This window comes from Seriola dumerili, unplaced genomic scaffold, assembly GCF_002260705.1.
Source record: "Seriola dumerili isolate Sdu_G_001 unplaced genomic scaffold, Sdu_1.0 BDQW01000609.1, whole genome shotgun sequence".
Lineage (NCBI taxonomy): Eukaryota > Metazoa > Chordata > Actinopteri > Carangiformes > Carangidae > Seriola > Seriola dumerili.
In genome coordinates, this window is record NW_019174864.1 from 832,626 (window position 1) to 852,364 (window position 19,739).

General features: G+C 40.6%; 1 protein-coding gene across 1 annotated transcript in view; it reads right to left on the bottom strand.

Moving 5' to 3' along the window:
• pdxdc1 (pyridoxal dependent decarboxylase domain containing 1) overlaps positions 1–15,631 on the bottom strand; it is a 31,112-nt gene extending 15,481 nt beyond the window's left edge. The window contains exons 1-12 of the mRNA XM_022764912.1: positions 15,503–15,631; positions 15,192–15,260; positions 14,010–14,093; positions 13,532–13,681; positions 12,694–12,883; positions 11,267–11,335; positions 11,101–11,179; positions 10,843–10,927; positions 8,172–8,220; positions 7,379–7,480; positions 6,399–6,524; positions 5,347–5,397 (exon numbers count right to left, since the gene is read on the bottom strand). Coding sequence (XP_022620633.1) covers positions 5,347–5,397; positions 6,399–6,524; positions 7,379–7,480; positions 8,172–8,220; positions 10,843–10,927; positions 11,101–11,179; positions 11,267–11,335; positions 12,694–12,883; positions 13,532–13,681; positions 14,010–14,093; positions 15,192–15,260; positions 15,503–15,579 — 1,131 coding nt within the window. The 5' untranslated portion in view covers positions 15,580–15,631. The remainder of the gene's footprint in view (positions 1–5,346; positions 5,398–6,398; positions 6,525–7,378; positions 7,481–8,171; positions 8,221–10,842; positions 10,928–11,100; positions 11,180–11,266; positions 11,336–12,693; positions 12,884–13,531; positions 13,682–14,009; positions 14,094–15,191; positions 15,261–15,502) is intronic.
• Between the last annotated feature and the right edge of the window lie 4,108 nt (positions 15,632–19,739).

Sequence of the window (19,739 nt, forward strand, 5' to 3'; positions counted from 1 at the left end):
GGCTACAGAAGATTTTTTCTTTGTGTCAGCCCTTACCGTTACATCACGTCGCTTAGCAACCTTGAACACATGCAACTTTTTTTCACTAAAACTTGAGGTTTTCAGCTCCTTAGTTTTAACAGTTGTACTGTTAGCTCTACCTACATTTCAGGCTCTCTGTTAGTGTTGTTTGCTTTCATTACCGGCGTGCAGTGAATTTTGGATGGGTTGGACCAGGAAAAGAAGGATGCAATTCTCGCCACATTTGAAGGAGCCTTCAAAATGGGACAGTCTAGTCTTCAAATGAAGCCTCTGATGAATGCAACTCCTGAATTAGGACACAGCTAGTGAGATATTAAAATGTGATCCAGGAAGTCCAATTGAAGCAGATGTACAGTATGCTGAAGTTATCAAACCCCAAAACACTGCACAACAGTTTACGATACTCACAGGAGTTTAGAACAACTCATCATGGCTGCATCTACTTTACTTCCCTCACAATCATCACAGGGTAACAACAGAAACACGGTATTCATGTTACAGATGTGTGCTTGCATATATTTGACTGACCCACTCAGCATCTTGCCACCACTGCAGCAAAAGTTGAAACCAAGTGAATTTACTCATTTGCCAGACGCTTTTTTCCAAAGCAATTTACAAGTGAAGGACATCAGCCAAGCGTCAGTGCAGTAGGAGACCTTGGTGTAAGTATTAAGTACTACATCTATTTAAAGTGCAAGGAGACTCTATAAGGAAGTGCAACAAAAGTGCATAGCAAGTGCTAGTTATATATGTTAGGTTGTTAGGAGAGGAAATGCTCTCAGAAGAGATTCATGTTGAAGATAGAGAGAGAAGCCCCTGCTCTGATAGATTTTGGTAGCTTGTTCCACTATCAGGGAACCACAGACCAGAACAGTCTGGACTGAGACTGTTTGTGAGCAGGGATGGTGATGTCAGACCACATTCCTTGGAGGAACACAGCGGCAGAGAAGGAGCATAAGGCTGAATGATTGAGTTCAAGTCGATGGAGCATACCCAGAAGTCCCTCTGAAGGCAGCATCTCAGCAGAGATTGAACGTGATCCGGGCAGCAATGGGTTGACTGAAACATGCAGCTGCATTCTGGACCATCTGTAAGGGTTTCACTGTGCATGAAGGAAGGCCTGCCAGTAGGTCATTGCAGTAGTCAAGGTGAAAGATAACCATGGACTTAACCAAGAGCTGGGGGGTGTACTGCATCAGGTGCTACCTAATGTTTCTGATGTTGTATAGAACAAAGCGGCACAACTGAGAGATGTATGCAACATGGTCAGGGAAGGAGTGCTGGTCATCAAACATGACACCTAGGTTTCCTGCAACCTGAGTTGGGGTAAGAGAATTTTATTTTTTTATCATGCAGGGCTACTGTCAGTACAAACATGGCTTCATGTATCAGGAGGTGCAAGATCCTCACTACCACCAGTATTCGACTAGTCCTGCTTCTACACTCAGAACTCAGCATATATCCTCAGCCTTGTCTAGCACATTGTCCACTGCCCTGCACATTTGCACCCAAGTGTGCATAATTCTATTATATAGCATATCATTTATATATCTATATATAACTATAACTATCTAACTTTAATTTTGTGTTCTTTATAATCATTCTGTTCACACACTCACTTTTAGCAAATAAGAAACTGTCCACTACCAACATTTGAAAATGAGGAACCACAGCATTTGCTACAAAACTTTAACGTTGCAAATGACTAAAGTTATCAGGCTATGAGCAGAATGGGATTTTATGTTTGGTAGAGTAACCAGCTTTTGCTCCATCAGGGACAAAACGTTTCTATCAAGCCTGGATATTTCTGTTTGAACATTTAATATTAACAATATCTGAATACTGGAATTTCTTTTAATGGTAAAATGACATTTACACATATTTGGATTGTAAACTAAAGGAAGTAATGATATGCAACAGCATGTGACACATTCATCAATTATTCATGACCCTTGTATTTCTTCAAAAGTCAACAAAACATATTGAGCGTGGAGAGGCATTCCCTGAAGTACCTCAAAGGACATGCCTGAGTGGTCCACATCCTAAACAATTAGGAAGAAGTGAACAGTCCATCAGCCAATGGAGACCCAAAAACCGCTAAGCTGATGTAGGTGAAGGAAAATGGTCAGGAGTGACAGGAAGAAAGAAAAGGGAGAGAGGGGAGGACAGAGGGGGAGGGAGGGGGCAGTGAGGGAGAGAGGCAGAGGCTTGGTCCCACCTACAATAGAGAGCATGAGAGAGCCCAGAACGTCCCGCAGTGAAGCCCCGGAGATAGGCGGGATCGGCGGCACCACACCCTGGAACCAAGGCAACCCACACTGACTATAACTACAGCTACACACACACACACACACAGACAAGCACTCACACACCCACCTGCAGACGCACACACATCTCACCAACACAGTGGCACTCTGATTGTTCACTGCATCTTGTTTACAATAGTTTTAATGTATAATGTCACTTTGTGTTACATCCGAGTGACTGTATAGATACAGTATCTGTAGTGGATGTCAGTGAACAAGCTTTAAGTCTGTACCCCCTAAGACTGTTTTTGTATCAACACCACTCTGATGTTACCATGGTCAAAGCCTCGACGAGAGAGATCTCTGTATCTGTCACATCCTATAAACACAAATGGTTTTGTCTTTTAACTCTGGAGTCAAGTTAACACATGAAGAGGTTCTGATCCTTTGTGCTGCTGTGGACTTTCTCACCAAACATAACATGACACTGAAGCTGTCCATTATGCAAATAAAATAATAAATTCATCAATATTTCTCTGTCAACATGTGTGTTTGAATTTTACATGTGACTGGTGAATATAATACAATAAATCAGATCAGTTTTTCTTGTATATAAGAGATGTAAATATCAACACTTTTCATGGTGGTGTGTTGGGTCTGACGAGGTGGGTCTGATTAAAAATAATGAACTGAGCGGATTATCTCTCCAACAGCTATCTCAGCTACTGATGTCATGAACTTCACAGTTTAACAGAAGTTTATCTGTCTAATTCCAGTTCACCACTGAGATCTATCAGCAGCTCATATTTACTTCCAGCTTGCTCCATCAGCTGAGAAAAGCGATACATTCACTATAACCTCTTTGTACCTAATCTATTTAAGTATTTAAAGGTGGTGATATCCTAGATTTTTTTTTATTGTCAACAATTTAAAATAAAAACTAAACCACCAATGCATGTATCTACTAGCACATACTGGTTGTGTATCAAAGCCTGATACATCTTATTCCTCTGTGCAGAACTCCATCAATGTTCCTTCATCACCATGAACACACACACTGTAGTTTATTTTGACTCAGTCCCACACACAGTCGTGCTGCTGAAAATACGTACTACAGCACTAAATGTGGATTAATCACCACTGAAAATAGTCCCCAACAAATGCACTTAACTATCGCAATTCTTTTTTTAAATTATTTTTTAATCACTAGTTGATTCCTAAATCAATTTTTATTTTATTGCCAGCTATTACAGCTAGCAGCTAACAGTTAGCCTGATAGCATCAGCGCGTAACAGAGAGCGGCTGGAACTGCCACTAAACAGTGAGTTTATTTATTCCATTTAAATTTTTTAATAAGACATACTGTGTCAACTGTTAAGTGCCCACTTTGAATAAATCTTCATGTTTAATGGCACCGCTGACTGTAAATGGTTTAACTCCCGCTAACAGCTAACAGCAACTGTATTTGCTAACTGTTGTCTGACCGTCGGCTGACTGGAAGCCTCAAGTTCACAGCAACTATATCAACACATCTGACCCGAGACGAGCTTAGTGCTTCATAATAAAAGCACCAGTTGTTCTATGTCAACACATTTCATTATAACAACACTTTATTTATCTTTATTTACTTTGACTGCAACAGTATTTAACTTTATTGTAATAGTTTAGTTAATAGTTTATTTAACTTAAGTACAATTACTTAACTAACATTATACAACAGTTAGTTCCAACCAAGTAATTTGAGTGGATGAGAGTCATTCCATGAGTGCTGATAATAGAGTATAACAGCACTGGGACTTTTAACAACATGTATCACTCCGCTTTATAAGTGTTCTATTAACCGTAAATCAATGTTACATTAACGGTCGCTATCTATCTTAGATTGTAACAAATTTTGCAAAAATGAAAACATTTCCAGAAAGAAGAGTCAGAAGAGGATGAAGGAAGGAAGCCTGGATAGTTCAGCACACACCTCCAGCTGCGCTCATATCACATCATCAGGTCAGGGAAATAGCAACAGTCAAGTAGATGTTAATACCAGGTCTGAACAGGGCCTTAGACTGATTATATACAATATATGGTAGAATGTATGATTCAAATTTTTCTCACGGTCTAGTGTTAAAAAAAGTAAACAAAAATAAATTGAAATTGGAATTGAATTATTGAATCGCAACACTTAAAGATTGCAATACATATCGACTCTGCACCAAAGTACCGTGATGGTATTGAATCAGGAGATAAGCGTATCGCCCCCGCCTGCTTAAGGAAACGAGAGAAGAGAGAAGAGAGAAAAGAGAAGAGAGAAGAGAGAAAAGAGAAAAGAGAAAAGAGAAAAGAAAACTGATGCTGTTGGGGATGACAGCCACAGACAGGGAGGGGAAGTCATTCAGCATTGAGAGACACATTGTTGGCTTTGGCTATTTTTGTTGACAATAAGAGTAAATAGAATATCACCACTTAGTACACATACATGATGCTGCCGCCCTGGTACTCATTACAGCACCAAGTATGGATTAACCTGCTGCTAAAAATAGTTCCCAACGAGTGCTTTACTTCCTCCTGTGTGACTAATGTATGTTAAAAACTACAGTGACCAGATGTTTTAGAAAACATATATACTATATATTTAAGATTTACATCTTCAGGAGGAACCACTGGGACTGAGAGACATAGTCGTGACATCAGGAAGTACTGAGAGACAAACACACTGATAGTTTTAATCTTTTCATGGCAATAACAAAAAACATGGAATAATACCAGAGATACTGCAGTAACACCTGTGACGTCTCTGTATGTTCTTATATTTATAGTAAAATAAGTTATTTCATAATATTTTGTTGCAGATCTATACTTTGATCATCACACCTACAATGTTCTTCTTCAGGATGAATTATTTCCTGAAGGTCATCTTTATAGTCTGTCAGTCAGGGCAGCATGTGATACAGATACAACAGGGCTTTATTGCCACTAACTAGTATATTTCAATGACTTTGCTCACAGTGGAGAATCCTTGATCTATCCTCATGAAGCCTGTTCGGCGTTTATTACATTATGTCATTATTGATGGCAGATCACCTACCGATGTCTTGATTGAGGCCAAAGATTTCAGTTTCTGCAGGAGTTGCTGGCTCTGGAGGAAAGAGAGAGATAAAGGCGAAGTGATGCACCAAAGTTCATTTCTGAAAACCCTGTTTTAGTTGAAAATGTTTAAACTGGTTCAGCTTGTTGGGACATGTGCTTGTTTGCTTTCCTTCTCACAAAGAGAAGAGAAGATTGATAACATCTCCTGCAGTCAGGATGCAGTTAGCCTAGCTTAGCATAAAGACTGGATGCAGGGCTACCCTGGCTCACATACATTGACTGACACACAGTATCTTGTTTGTTTAGTTTGTAAACAAAGAGAAACATAACATTAAGGCCATTGAGGACAAAAAAAAGAAATTTCAAGAATAAAGTCATTTTGAGGACAAAATCATAATATTTCAAGAAAAAAGTCATAATATAATGAGAATAAAGTTGTAATTTTAGGTTGTGTGTTGTTTTAGAGGGGAAATATCAGAAGCTTTAAAATGAGGAACATGGAGCATCCTGTGAAGTTCTACTTTAGCTGGTTTCACAAATAAGGAGAAACTTCATCATCATCATCATCATCATTATTCAGTTTTTTTCTATATCTATATTCTGTTGTTAGACAGACAAACAGAAGCAGCTCAGGCTACCACTGCCTGCCCTTTCACCTCTTTGATTGGTTGATGTAATATTCCTAAAAATGTGTTTTTTTTCTCTCAAAATTTTACATTTTTAATTCTCATAATATTACGACTTTATTCTCAAAATTTCTGATTTCTTTTTTTCCCTCAATGTGGCCCTAATACTTTAGACAAACATTAGTTTATCCATCCAGTACTTTTGTGCAGTGTCTCTGGCTACAGAACAGGCTTTGGTTTTGGTCTCTGTACAGGCACAATGGTACCTAACCTAGAAACACTGCCTGACTGTTGTTTGCCAAGAAATAGTTCCAGCACATAACTCCCCCTAACTACTATGTTGTGTCTCATTTGTTTAGTCTGCACACAAACAGAAATGTAAAAGGGATGGCCTGTGGTTTAGGGGAAGAGAAGTGATGCTCACCAGAGCGGCGGCATGTTTGATCTTCTGGACAATTCCATTGTGACCGAGGTACTGCAGAGAGAGCCAGAGAGGCAGCGCTCGCAGCTTCTCCACCGGCTGACTAGAGGTCAGACCTGCTGCCAGAGACTGAGAGACAACACAGAGACACAGAGCGGTGAGACAGTCAGAGAGCTGGACAAAATACAACTAATCCAAATGAAATAACAGGGAGGGTCCTGGTCCTGTGGAAAACATCATGTCTTGTTCTGGTCCATAAAGTAGGACGACCGGCTGGGATAAATGACTACAGACCGGTGACCCTCACATCACACATCATGAAGACCTGGAGCGGCTGCTTCTCCACCTTCTGAGGCCACAGGCTGAACATGCACTAGACCCCTACAGTTCACCTACAGAGAACATATTGGAGTGGATGATGCTGTCCTTTACATGCTCCACTGGGCCCATTCTTACTTGGATAAGCCAGGTAGTTACATGAGGATTATGTTCTTTGATTTCTCAAGTGCATTTAACACCATCCAACCACCCATTCTTAAAGACAAGCTGGAAGGGATGGGGGTGGATCCTTGATTGTGGATTACCTGACAAGACGACCACAGTATAGCAGGCTGGGTAACTGTGGCCAGTAGTAGACAATGTACTCTTTTATGCTGCAGTCTGCTGGGGCAGCAGCATTTCCACCATGAACACAAAGAGACTGGATAAGCTGGTCAAAAAGGCTGGGTCTGTGCTTGGCAGAAGTCTGGACTCACTCAGGACTGTTGTGGAGAGACGCATGCAATGTAAGGTCTATTTGTCTATAACAGCTAATGTGAACTGAAGGAGTAGTTAAAAAGTTTTTAACAGAAGACGACACATCCTTTAAAAACATTCGGACGGACATAAAGGTCACAATAGTGATGGTGATACACCTGTTTAAGAAGTGACCAGAAAATTCCACAAAAGCTACAAAAACACTTAATGAAGTTATATGTGCTTACCAGTGCTGGGTCTTCATGTCTGTAGAGGGTGACAGCGGTAACAGCAGGCAGTCCCAGCCACTGACCCGGTGTCAGTGTCATACTATCACTTCTGGTGGCCGCCTGGAACAATATGCATAAATACACAGTCAACATGAGGTAGACAGAGTGAGGTGAGACAGTAACACTGGGACGGATGGTGTGGAGAGCATAGTCAGATGTTTGACAATTTTTCTCTTCAGGTTTTTACACTGTGCACGTGATAATAGATATTTTAAAGCACAGAATATCACAGAGTTGGCTTCATGTATCTGTAAAAACAAATGATTCAGTTTATTCTTCATTTCTCTGATCCACAGAGGGAGCAGTGTCACTGCTGAGGAACACTGGTTGGAAAACGATGATAAGAAGGAGAAGGAATGTTCTCAGTTCTCTTACAGGCTGCACCACTGATTTTAAAACTTATTTTACAGTTGAAGACCATTGTCCACCATGATCACCATACATTTTATAATCAATTTCATCATTTATAATATTGATAATGAATGATGATTATTAGGTTTGTTTCTTATCATTTTGTAGTAAAACAAGGGGAGAAACATTTTTAAGCTCTGACATAAGAAGAATCTCCATTCACAGCGTTCATAGTTTATTAAACTGATTTTAGTTTCTTTTTGCAATAAAAAGATGATAATGTTATAACAGTGAACATGTATACAACTTCTCTGTGTGTATTTAAACATGTGCTGCAGCTTTTTGTTAATCTGATAAAATGTATGTGAATCAAACTGGGACCATTTAAACATGAGATTACCATGACGGCAGAGGTGACCTGCCCAAGCGCCAGGGTTGCCAGGTTGACCCTGCAGAACAAAAAAACAACATTATAAGAAATAAAGATGATAGCACTGGTGACACTTCAGTCACTCATCAGACTCAAGCCTGAAAACATCATAGGAATAATGCTCATGTGCATTTATAGAATTAATGTTTTAAAGTGATGCTGTCTATCATTTAAAACCAGAGTCACCTCCTCCTGGTTGTTTCCTTCACCAACCCGACAAATATCAGGGAACACAGTCTCTCCTTCCTCATTTACAGCACTGAATAATGGCCAGAAGTGTTTTTGTTGAACATTATGATGTCACAGTGAAGTTGACCTTTGACCTCTTGGATATAAAATGTTATCACTTAATTTTATGTTTATAGATATTTGAGTTAAGTTATGTTATAATTAGTGAAAAAAATTGTGAGTTATGGCCAAAAACATGGCAAAAACGTGACAGATGTAATGAAATTCCCTCTATGTGTTCCTGATACATTGCATTCACAAGAACCTGAGATCACTGTGACCATGACCTTTGACCTTTGACCAACAAAATCTAATCAGTTCATCCTTGAGTCCAAGTGAATGTTTGTGCCAAATTTGAAGAAGCGTTTCATTTCATTAGAAATCAAAAGGATCCCAGTATGGGTTGCTCTCATCTTTAATTTGCCCCTTCATATTGAAAGGAGTCTGTGTCTATGTATTTGCCCTGTGATGGACTGGCGACCTGTCCAGGGTGTACCCCGCCTCTCGCCCGAAAAGATGCCGGGATAGGCTCCAGCCCCCCTGCGACCCTACTAGAGGATAAGCGGAAGAAAATGAATGAATATTGAAAGGAGCCAGTTTGAGTCTTTGGGGCATCTGACTGGGATGCCTACCAGCCATCTCCAAGTGGGAGGACAACTTTGGGCAGACCCAGAACATGCAGTACATGCAGTATATCTCCACATGCCCAGTGTTTCAAGTATTTCCTTGAGCTAGAGGATGTGGCTGAAGAAAAAGGTATTGAGATGCTTTGCCCGATCTGCTGCCACCGCTTCCTGGAGAAGCAGTGAAGAACGAATGGAGGGTTTAGATTAGATGGTAAAGTGAGTAAATTTAACCTGATGATGTTTACCATGGTCATCATCAAAGCTTCAGTGTGCTAACATCTCAATGTATGATAATAAACCAGTGTTGGAGAAATTAAAATGCTGACTTGATGACTGCACCAGAAACCAGAATTACCACCTCATGGTTGTTGTCAGTCACGCTGCAGTTTACATTCATGTCTGCCCAGACTCATATAATATACTGTATGTAGTGAAGCCTTTGAAGGAAAATAATAAAAGGTGCTAAGATTCCAGTGAGAAACATGCTGTTTTCACTCAAGAGATTTTTTACAGAGGAGCACAGAGCACTGATAGAGAGCTTCATCACATGGTGCAACGACAATCACCCGAAGCTCAATATCATCAAATCCAATCAGCCTGTGGTGGACGACCAGAGAAACAAGAGGCCTCCTGTACTGGTTGTCATCCAGGGAGAGGAAGTGAGGAGGCTCAACTCTTACAAGACAAATCATTGAGGCTGAGTCCTTTACAACACAAAGTTGTAGCCATGACAGAAGACAAGGCTTCAAATATGGAATACAAAATATGGTCACAAGCTCCCCTTCTGTTCATGGGTTATGGCCAGAAAAGAGTTTCTGTAGAACGTTATGATATCACAGTGAAGCTGACCTTTGTCCTTTTGGATGTAAAAACATCATCACTTCATCATTTGATCCTATTAGACATTAGTGTGAAATTTTAGCTTTGCCTCAGTTCAGGGGCCATGTCCATCAGAGGCTGCATTTGAAGACTGACTAGACTGTCCCATTTCGAAGGCTCCTGGGCAATGAAGGACCCAGTGGGTGAATCCTTTGCAGCCCAACCTATCCCAAGATTCACTGTGCATCATACAATCTATGGATGAATAACTTTTCAAAAAGAGACAAAGGCAAACTCTGCAAATGAAACAGCTGCAGAGGATTAATAGGAAATCCTCCGTAGACCAGACCTCCTTCAGAGGCCACGCCTTTGTAGGCCGCCTCCTCCGAAGGATGTGGCCCCTGAATTGGGACACAGCTTACTTAATAATTAGCATATGAATTCTAGCGTTATCACCTTATCCACCAAAATCTAATGAGTCTGTGTGAACGTTTGTACCAAATTAGAGGAAACTAAACGTTTCCTCAGATATCACGAGAACTGGACAGACATAATGAATCCAGCCACGAGGCATCAAAACACAAAGCTCCACCAAAAGCTTCAGAACAGGTTCTGACACTACAGCTGACAGGAGGTAACAGTTACATACAGTATATGAGGGGATCAAAACAATGAGTATATATATATCATGTATAGTCTAACATTTCAGGAAAGACTTTTATTTGTTGCCTGGCAACCTCATGGCCATGATGACACTCCAGGACGTCACTTGACGCCAAGAAATAGTTCAAACATGTAACTGCCCATAAAACCAGAACTTGTCATTCCATCATTTCTGTTTGTGTATGAAGTAAACAAACCACATCCTAATTCCAGCTCTGTTCTGATGAGAGGCACAGAGATGAGACAGATGAGAAATTACAACCATTTATTTTAGAGCATAAGTTGTAGAGGAGGAGCTGACCTACCCCTCCACATGAAGCCACATTTTGTACTGGTCACACAGGTCCTTCAGGCGACCCAACTTGTCTGTATGACCTGCCCCAGGGGTGCCTGGTAAAAAAAACACACGTACACATTACTGCACTGAATTCCAAAGTAACATATTTAAACTGCAGAAAAAATCTCATAAGCTGCTAATCTACTGTTACAATAATATTATCTTTAACTGCTGTCATGTACCACATGCATACAGAGTGCAATGTTTGTCTGTTAGTGTCCTTCACCTGCATTAGCGATCAATAGCAGAGGAAGCTTCCCTGCCTCCACGTCCTCTTTGATCAGTTTGTCCAACAGGGCAACATCCTGACAGGGACAGACAGGACATGAGCCAAAATCATTTTCATATCAACTATCTGATTCGCTGTGTCTGTTTCATCTGTGTTCTCCTACCATTTGGTGTTGGGATCCAAAGATGGTGTTGCATGGGACTGTGCACAAACTGGAGAGAGGCAGGCCGAGCTGATGACACAGAGACAATCACTTTGTATTATGTATGAAAATGGATAGAATACAATCAAAACTGTGAATAAGTAATACTGAATATTAGTATCATTGGGAAAATGTCTTATGGACTGATGAAACTGAGGTTGACTTGTTTAGGAAAAACATGCAGCTCTATGTGTGTGGTGTAAATGGCACTGCATACTACATCCCAACATCATCCTCCCAGAGGTGAAGCAGGGTGGAGGGAGCATCATGATCTGGGTCTCTGCTGCCTCTGGACCTGTTTATCAAGGTCTCTTCCAGGATCATGTCAGGGTGTCTGTCCACCTGCTGAAGCTGAGGAGAAGCTGCTGATGCAGCAGGACAATGACCCTGAACATCGGAGTAAATCCACCTTCTGGAGCGGGCCAGTCAGAGCCCAGACCTGAATCCAGTAGAGATGCTGTGGACTGAACTCAGAGAGCCGCTCACACCAGACATCCAGAGAATCTGTCTGACTGAAGCAGCTCTGTAGGAAGAATGGTCCAAACTTCCTCCTGAACATTGAGCAGCTCTGATCAGCAGCTACTGAAGAGCTGGTTTCAGAGGAGCCTCAACCAGTTATTAAATCCAAGCCTCACTGACTATTTCCATCAGCACTGTAAATGTTTAATGGCTGTGTTCAATGAAGACACAGAAGATTATAGTTGTTTGTGTTATATTAGTTTACTTTACACTGTGTTTGTCTGTATTTGCAACTTAGATGAAGATCAGATCATAGTTTATGATTAGTCAGTGCAGAAAACTAGAAAAGATATTTTCAAAATACTTAATTTTGTTGAAATGAACAGACTAACTCCCTCCAGGTAAATGGGGGTGAGAATTTGTAAAAGATCACAGTGGAGGTAGAGGATAGGATCTGGGATCGCCGAAACTCTGTCGCTTTAAGGGTGATATTTGTAAGTTTTGTCCGCAGCCGACCGTGGTTTCTCGCTGGGAGCAGGTGGTGTTGATTGTCACTTGACAAGAGCTTCTTCCATCATTTTGTTTACAAGACAAGAGGTTATAATATGTCCTCTGAGCAGCTATTCCTTCACAACAGATCGGAGGTTACAGTGAGTCACTATCAGAAAGTGAGCAGACTGGCTGAAGCTAGCTGGTTAGCATGCTAACTTCAGTAGAAGAAAAGAAGTGAAAGAGACAAGAGTTCACATTGGTGTTTGTTTCCACCTCTGGAGACAGATGTTGGTGAGTAAAGGTTTTAAACATTTCTTCTAGAATGGTAAGTAAACAGCTGTTAATGCTAACGCTAGCTATATAGCAACAGCAAAATTACAAATAGCCCTTTTCATCTTCATGATTTCTGGGGTGCGTGTGCGTTTTTCTCTTCCTACCTGGCTGCAGAGGTGTTGTCCCAGACCAGGCCTGCAGGACGCACTCTGGTAGATGATTGGCTGTTTGAAGCTTAGCACTGAATAGCCCTCAGAGGCGTATTCTTCATAGCGGGCATTGATGATCAGCCGACAAACTTTGACCAGGCCATCCCTGTTATCCTCATGGAAGTAGGCTGAACCGTTCTCATACCTGGGAGACACGTCACATCAAAGTGTAAAGACTAAATACTGAAAGTAGAAAATGCTCAATAACCAAGATCCACCAATGTTTCAAGTCACTCAGACTCAAAGAAAACAAATGGTCAAACTACAGAATCTGAGAAAACATGTTTCACCCAGCCTCAGGATTCAGTGTTACCCATGACTTTCATCCAATCTTCACTCTTTTTTGATATTTAATAAAACAGTTTTGTAAGAGAAAAGTAAAAATGAGACCTAGATGTATTACAATGGCCAAAGTAATGTGATAAGATGATTTCTAGATTAAATGACTTTACCCCATTTACCATATCAATGTTGGTAGCAGATCCCAGAGGTTTCACAGTACAGATGTGAAAATGTGTAGAAACAACCAATGGAGTTTAATCTTTAAGGTGATTTAGAGTGTTTTATCTAGAGAAAAAATATTATATGTCCTTTTATCTTGTCTGTTTTCATAGTAGTGAGGGACTGGACATTGTTAGGATGTGGGACAATATGTAATACTGTTCTATGTGCATGTTATGAATAATTTGTGTGCTTACACTAGACTGTGATTGTCAGCATCAACGGAAAAGACAGACAGAGGTGATTTGTACAGATCCAGAGCCGTGCTGCAGGGTTGTGGCCTCAGTCGTACCTGAACAGTCTGCAGAGCCATAGTGTGGTGTCAGACAGGATCCGTGTGGTCAGCTTCCGCAGTCGCTCTCTGTCCAGCACTGAGATGTAGGCCGCCAGGCTGTGACCCAGCAGCGCCATGTGACCCTGTTCACCCACATTCTGCATTCTACTGGAGACACCAAACAGCAGCTTTACCATGCATTGCACACTGAGGGCATAACTCAGATGCTAAGCTAATGTAACTCAACATTGCACATACATGCATCGGGCGTGTACTGCACAAAAATGCTTTATAAATCAGGAACTGGGGGGGAAATACACACATCTGAAATGACTCGGCTTTTTCACTGTTATAACTTCACACCGAAAAGTACAACAATCACCACAATCATTAGAAACTGCTTCATCATCACTCACACTTACAAAGAATTGTTCACTTATTAATAAGGATTTTCCTCCATGAAGCTACAGACCGCTCACTCATTAGTTCGACTTACTGTTGGCTGGGTTTGTCCTCTGTCTCTTCCTCTTCATGAATGAGGTTGTGAACTAAGTGCAGAATAGTGGCGACATCCTGACCGCTGAACAAGACACACCAAGAAACCAAAGATTCAGTTCCTTAACTGTTCTCCAGAAAACAAACTTCAAATTTATCATACATTATTATTAACAATAATAATAATAATAAGGATAACAATAATAATACATTTTGACTTTGTTTCCAGTCACTTCCTACTTAAAGCTCAGACTTGGTCTCTCAACAGTTCTCTACTGTGCAGAAATATGACATTAGAAGATTTTTAATGGACTCTACTCTCACTACTTTAACAAAGTCTTTTTTTTTTTGTGCTTGTGCCACAATGGAACAAAAAGTAATTTTACTTCTCTGCTATGGAAAATCGTTTTCAAAGTTCTTCAAGGTGTCAAATGCTGGAGTTGTTCCGATAGGAGTATGTGAGTCTATGTACCAATCCGACACCATGTAATTTATTCATGAACTTTATAGTTTCACAGCCAGATAAAATGTCAGTTTTCCCCCAAATGAATTCTTCTTTGCTGCTCTAAAACAGTAGCCTATACAGGAAGTTGGTGTGCAGCTACTGTTTAAGATCGCAGAAGAACAATTGATTTTTGGTTGATAGTGTTAACCTAAGCCAATAGCAAAATTTCGTCAATTTTGGAACATGTTACACTAGAAAGTCCCCGCAGTAAAAAGGAGACGTGTTCAGTATAAAAGGCTTTAATCTGGAGGGGTGGCACCAGTGTAGGAAGAGTTATTTATTCCTAGATTCATTTTATTATGATTTACAGTCAAATTAGATAACAAAGGAAGGATTCATGTATCTGTTCATGTTTTACAGAGGGTTTAGCCTGAGCCTGTTAAAACAGTGCTATCAGATCAGTACTCGGTATTGACCGACACACAAGTTCAGGTACCGGAATCAGTATCGGGAAGGAAAAAATGGGATGGGAAAGCCTCTAACAAATGTATATTTTTCTTGACTGTTCAAACCTTGATGAATTTGAATATGTTTGCTCTCATATTACCAAGTGGATCAGAATCCCTTGACAGAAATTAAGTCAATCACGTTTAACTGGAAAACAAAGAACCTTAAACTCTAGCTTGGACTGATGAGTGTGTGTGTGTGTCTGTGTGTGTGTGTGCGTGTGTGTCTTACTCTCCCTGCAGCGGTCCAGGGATGCTGGTTCTGCTGAAACGCCTCCTCTCTGTTCCCGGCTCCAGCTCTCTAGACAGACGGATACAAACATACAAAGATCTAAAGACGCTCCAGTTTGATATATTATGTAATGTTGCGTTCATGTGCTCCTTAGGATGGATGTTCAGCTGCTTTACATGTTTGACAAGTTTGAGATCTTCGACTTGTTGTCAAAGATCTAAGAATCTTCCCGCCTTCACTGAAGTCACAGGGTCATCAGGAAGTCAGATCTGATGTTTCTTTAATTACAAGTATAAAATTTTTCCTATTACCTCTGTCCATCTTCCAGGATCTTCATGGCTTCACTCAGATTCTTGCCCACTTGAACCAGCGTGGAGTCCACCATCATCTAAGGCGTTTGAATGTGTGTGTGTGTGTGTGTGTGTGTGTGTGTGTGTGTGTGTGTGTGTGTGTGTGTGTGTGTGTGCTGGGAGAGAATTAGGGAGAATGTTAGGACAATCATTTAAAAATAAATAATTACATCAGCACAGTCAACATGCAGACACACATTTAGACACACTGATACCAATTCCACAGCGTTCACATGTAAAAACCTACAGCGTGTGTCGGTAACAGTAGAACACCATTTTCATTGTTTCCCTCAGTTACAGTGTTGTTGCAGGTTGTGTGCAGGTCAATGAGCAGCAGACAGTGAGAGAGAGAATGAAGCCATAAAAAGACCAAAGAGTAGCTGAAGTAATCTATTCAGATCAGCACCCAGGACCTGATCTGTCTAAACACATTACACCTGTCATACAGCAGCTTTTCCCTTCAAGCCTGAGATGAACCATTAAACCGGACTTTTTCAGTTGTATTTGGTTCTTTGGGATCATATGAGAACAGGCGTGCAGCAGTGCACCACCTGATGTCATAAAGACTCAGAGCAGGCTGAAAGGCTCCTAATACAGAAGTTCAGAGTTCAGAAATGTAGCATCAAAATTCTTATGAAATAACAGGGAACATGCTCAACTGGAAACCTTTTTATATCATTGTTTGACTAAAATGTTGTCACAGCAAATACAGCAAATATCATTTTTTCATTTCATTTTCACTGAAAACAGTTTTTGTTGGGTCTTATAACAAATAATCGCGTTCCCTTAGGTCTGGAAAATATGATTTATAGGCAGAGGCGTCTCTCTAGCACCACACTGCTTCACTAATGGTCTGTTGTCACATTTTTCACATTTATCAAAACAAATGCAGCTCCTGTGATTTGGATTTTGCACTTGGTCATATTGAGATTTCGATAATATTTCAATTAATTGTTCAGCCCTAAATTGAGTTTTAGTATTTAGTTTTTTCTGTATGAATTTCAGTGATGATAACTGTGGCTTTATTTTTGAAAACATCCTCACTTTTCTGTTAGAGCCTAAAGCTCAATGTGTATAAGACTTTAATGAGGAGCTGTCATCATTTGTCATCATGAATTATTTAATTAATAATGCTTCTTTCACGTGTCCCACACCAGAGTTAACCAGGTTTCTTGTAAACAAAACTTCTGTTACATTCAGTGTTCCCTGTGTGTACTTGAGGTGAAATAAATGTGTCGAGTGTATTTCCTTCCTCATAAAACATTTGCTGATAAAACATCAGCTGATCTTTTCACGTATTTTAACTGCAGCAATGTTTACATCCATGTTTCCTAGCTTGTAGTCTTCTTCTTGCCACCCTGTGTCAGTGGACTGCAGCATATCTTGGCTTGTTATTGCCATCTATAGGTCAGTCGAACTGTGGATAACCATTGGTTGGACTGTGTATCGTGTCACCTGTGTGTGTGCATGCGCATTATAAATGAAACGTGACCCACTCATATAAAAACAGCTCCATAGCACAAATAGCACTAAAACTTTTAACGTTACAGTGACAGGTGTGCTGTCTGCCTTGAGGGGGCGTGGCTAGTTTTTGAGTTTCAAGATATTGCTCTCCATCTACTGTTCTCATCATTTATTTCACTCAGGACACAGAGAACGACCAAGTCCAAACCGAACACAGCTCGAGAAAAGTACGAGGAAACACCTGAAGATGTTGAATCAACAAGAGAAGCAAACAACCTGTCGTTAGCAGTGGGGCTGGTGAAGCTAGCTCAGCAACCTTGTCTGTGGAGCCAAAGCCCTCCCACAGGAGATGTGATGAGTGCATTTAGAGTGCTACAGAGGACTGTGGAGACTTAATTCACTAAAATTAGTTCTTGCCCCATACAGCTATCTGCAGGTACTACCTCTAGTACTACTCCCCCGATAGCAACACAAATTATTGCACGCTCCACCTCCCGCTCCTGATGCTGTGAATGTCCAATAAGGTTTGAGTTTTTCCCTGATCAAACTGCTGAGATGCTTCCCCGACACAGAGTTCAAGGCAGTCCAACCTCAGGTATGGCTATCTTTACCTATAAGGACTGACCTACGTGCTCCACCAAGTGAGCCACTGGGGCACCCTGGCCCTACATTATTTTACTGCAAGAGACATGCTAAGGGCAATGTAAAGGCAGCGCTTCAATATAATTGGCTGGGCGCAGCGTATCAAGCTAACTTTGGAGGCAAGGCTTGAGGAGTAGCAGGAGAAACATCCCTTTTATCCAATACACAACAATTGGGGATCCCAATGGTAGAAATCTGATTGTGTCAGGCCATGTTAGCTGTACGCCAGTGACCCCGGGTGTTAAATCATTCCAAAGAGGTGGGATCCTCACCAAGACAGAATTCTTCTAACACTGAAGAAAGGCTGTGACCCCCCAGTTAAAAACAAATATGTAACATTTTTATCAAACTGCCTCAATGAATTCATTAATAAAATTATACATCTGGATCTGGATCTTTCTTAATATATATATATTTCAACATACAAAGGCTTTTTTTAAATATGATGTACACTCTTGCCTGTAGCATGGAAGACTCAGTTGGAATTTCCCTTGAGGTTTAAAAGGCTTTTAACCAAATTGAGCAGCCTTATTTGCTGTCTTAGCTAAATTTGTTTTCAGTGATTCATTCATGAATTGGATGAGGATCATTTATAAAGAGTCTACAGCTTCTGTTACAAACCAAAATATATCAAATCCCTGACATGCCAGGGTGATCACATTTCAGCATTTATCTTTGCTTTAGTTCCAGAACCCTCAGCCTCATGTATACCTGAAGCTTCTATTGCCCCTCTTTTAGATTTAATAAACAAGTCTGGCTCATTCTCAAGGTGGAGAATAAGTGAGATAGAGTGAAATAACACCTTTATCACAACTGGTAGACAGGCATTCCTGAAGACCAGCACGTTTAAGATTGTCTGAGATAAACTTTCAAGCTTGGGTATTACAGAAGAGAAGAGAACAGGGCCATAACTTTTCATAAATGAAACAGTTGGAGAAAAACATAAACTTTTGGAACACCTTGCCTATGTCAGTAGGACATATTAATGCTATTAAGATGGTAGCATTGCCGAGATTCAAGTACATCCGTCAATCTTTCTTCAACAAGATCGACTGTTGTTTAATATGTCATGTGGTCAGGTAAATAATAAATATAATTAAATAAAGTGAAGGTGGATTTGGTCGTCCCTATTTTTAATCCACTATCTGCCTGTCCATTTAAATATTTACTTTCAGGCGTGGTTACCCTCCTGGCAGTAACCTGGAAGAAATGCCTGCATGACTGCACCGTTCTTGTGAGCGTTCATGCCTCCCAGCACTCCTTAACACTCCAACAAGGTGTAAAATAACATATGGAAATAACCCCATAATCCAAACCTCTTTAAAAGTTTTGTCCCAGGTGTTGTCTACACTGAAAAGCCCTAAAATATACCTGGACCCCCTGATAAACTCCAATTACACATTTTCACAATTTGGGATAATCTCTTTTAGAGATTGCTCATTAATAATCATCTCGCCTCTTATAAGCAACTGCAAGAAATTTACATTTCTTCTGCTTTCTACATCTATGACACTTTTTAAGGACTTATGTCCCACTGTATGTGGTACTGACTGGTACTGCAGCATATCAGGGCTCAAGCTGAGGGACCTCCCGTCATCCCAGGACCGAGTTTGACCGAGTTGTGAGCTAGCAAGCAAGTTAGTTAGCAGGATAACAGGCGCTTTGTGTGTCAGTGTGAGTGTGAGAGTGACTGAAACTGGACCCTGCCTACACCCAGCCCACTTAGTTTATTGCTGTTTGTAAAGCAGAGCTGCCAACTCTCACGCCACACTTCCATTTTCTCACACAGTGAAAACGTCACGCAGCAAAAAGAGGACGCAGCACAGCGTCACTCCCTCTCTCCACTCACAAGTTACTATGGTAATGGAGATTCTCTATGGCTCCGTCACTCTGAAACCTTCTCATGATTCCTAATTAGGGATGTCACGATACCAGGAATTTGGTAGTTGGGACCAATATCAATGAAATTCCACAATTCTCCATAAAACACCAAAAAACAGAAAACAACAGAGGCTGCTAAACAGACAGTGTGATCACACACACACACACAGAAATATTTATTTTAAAAGTCTGTGTTATATTCTGACAGACA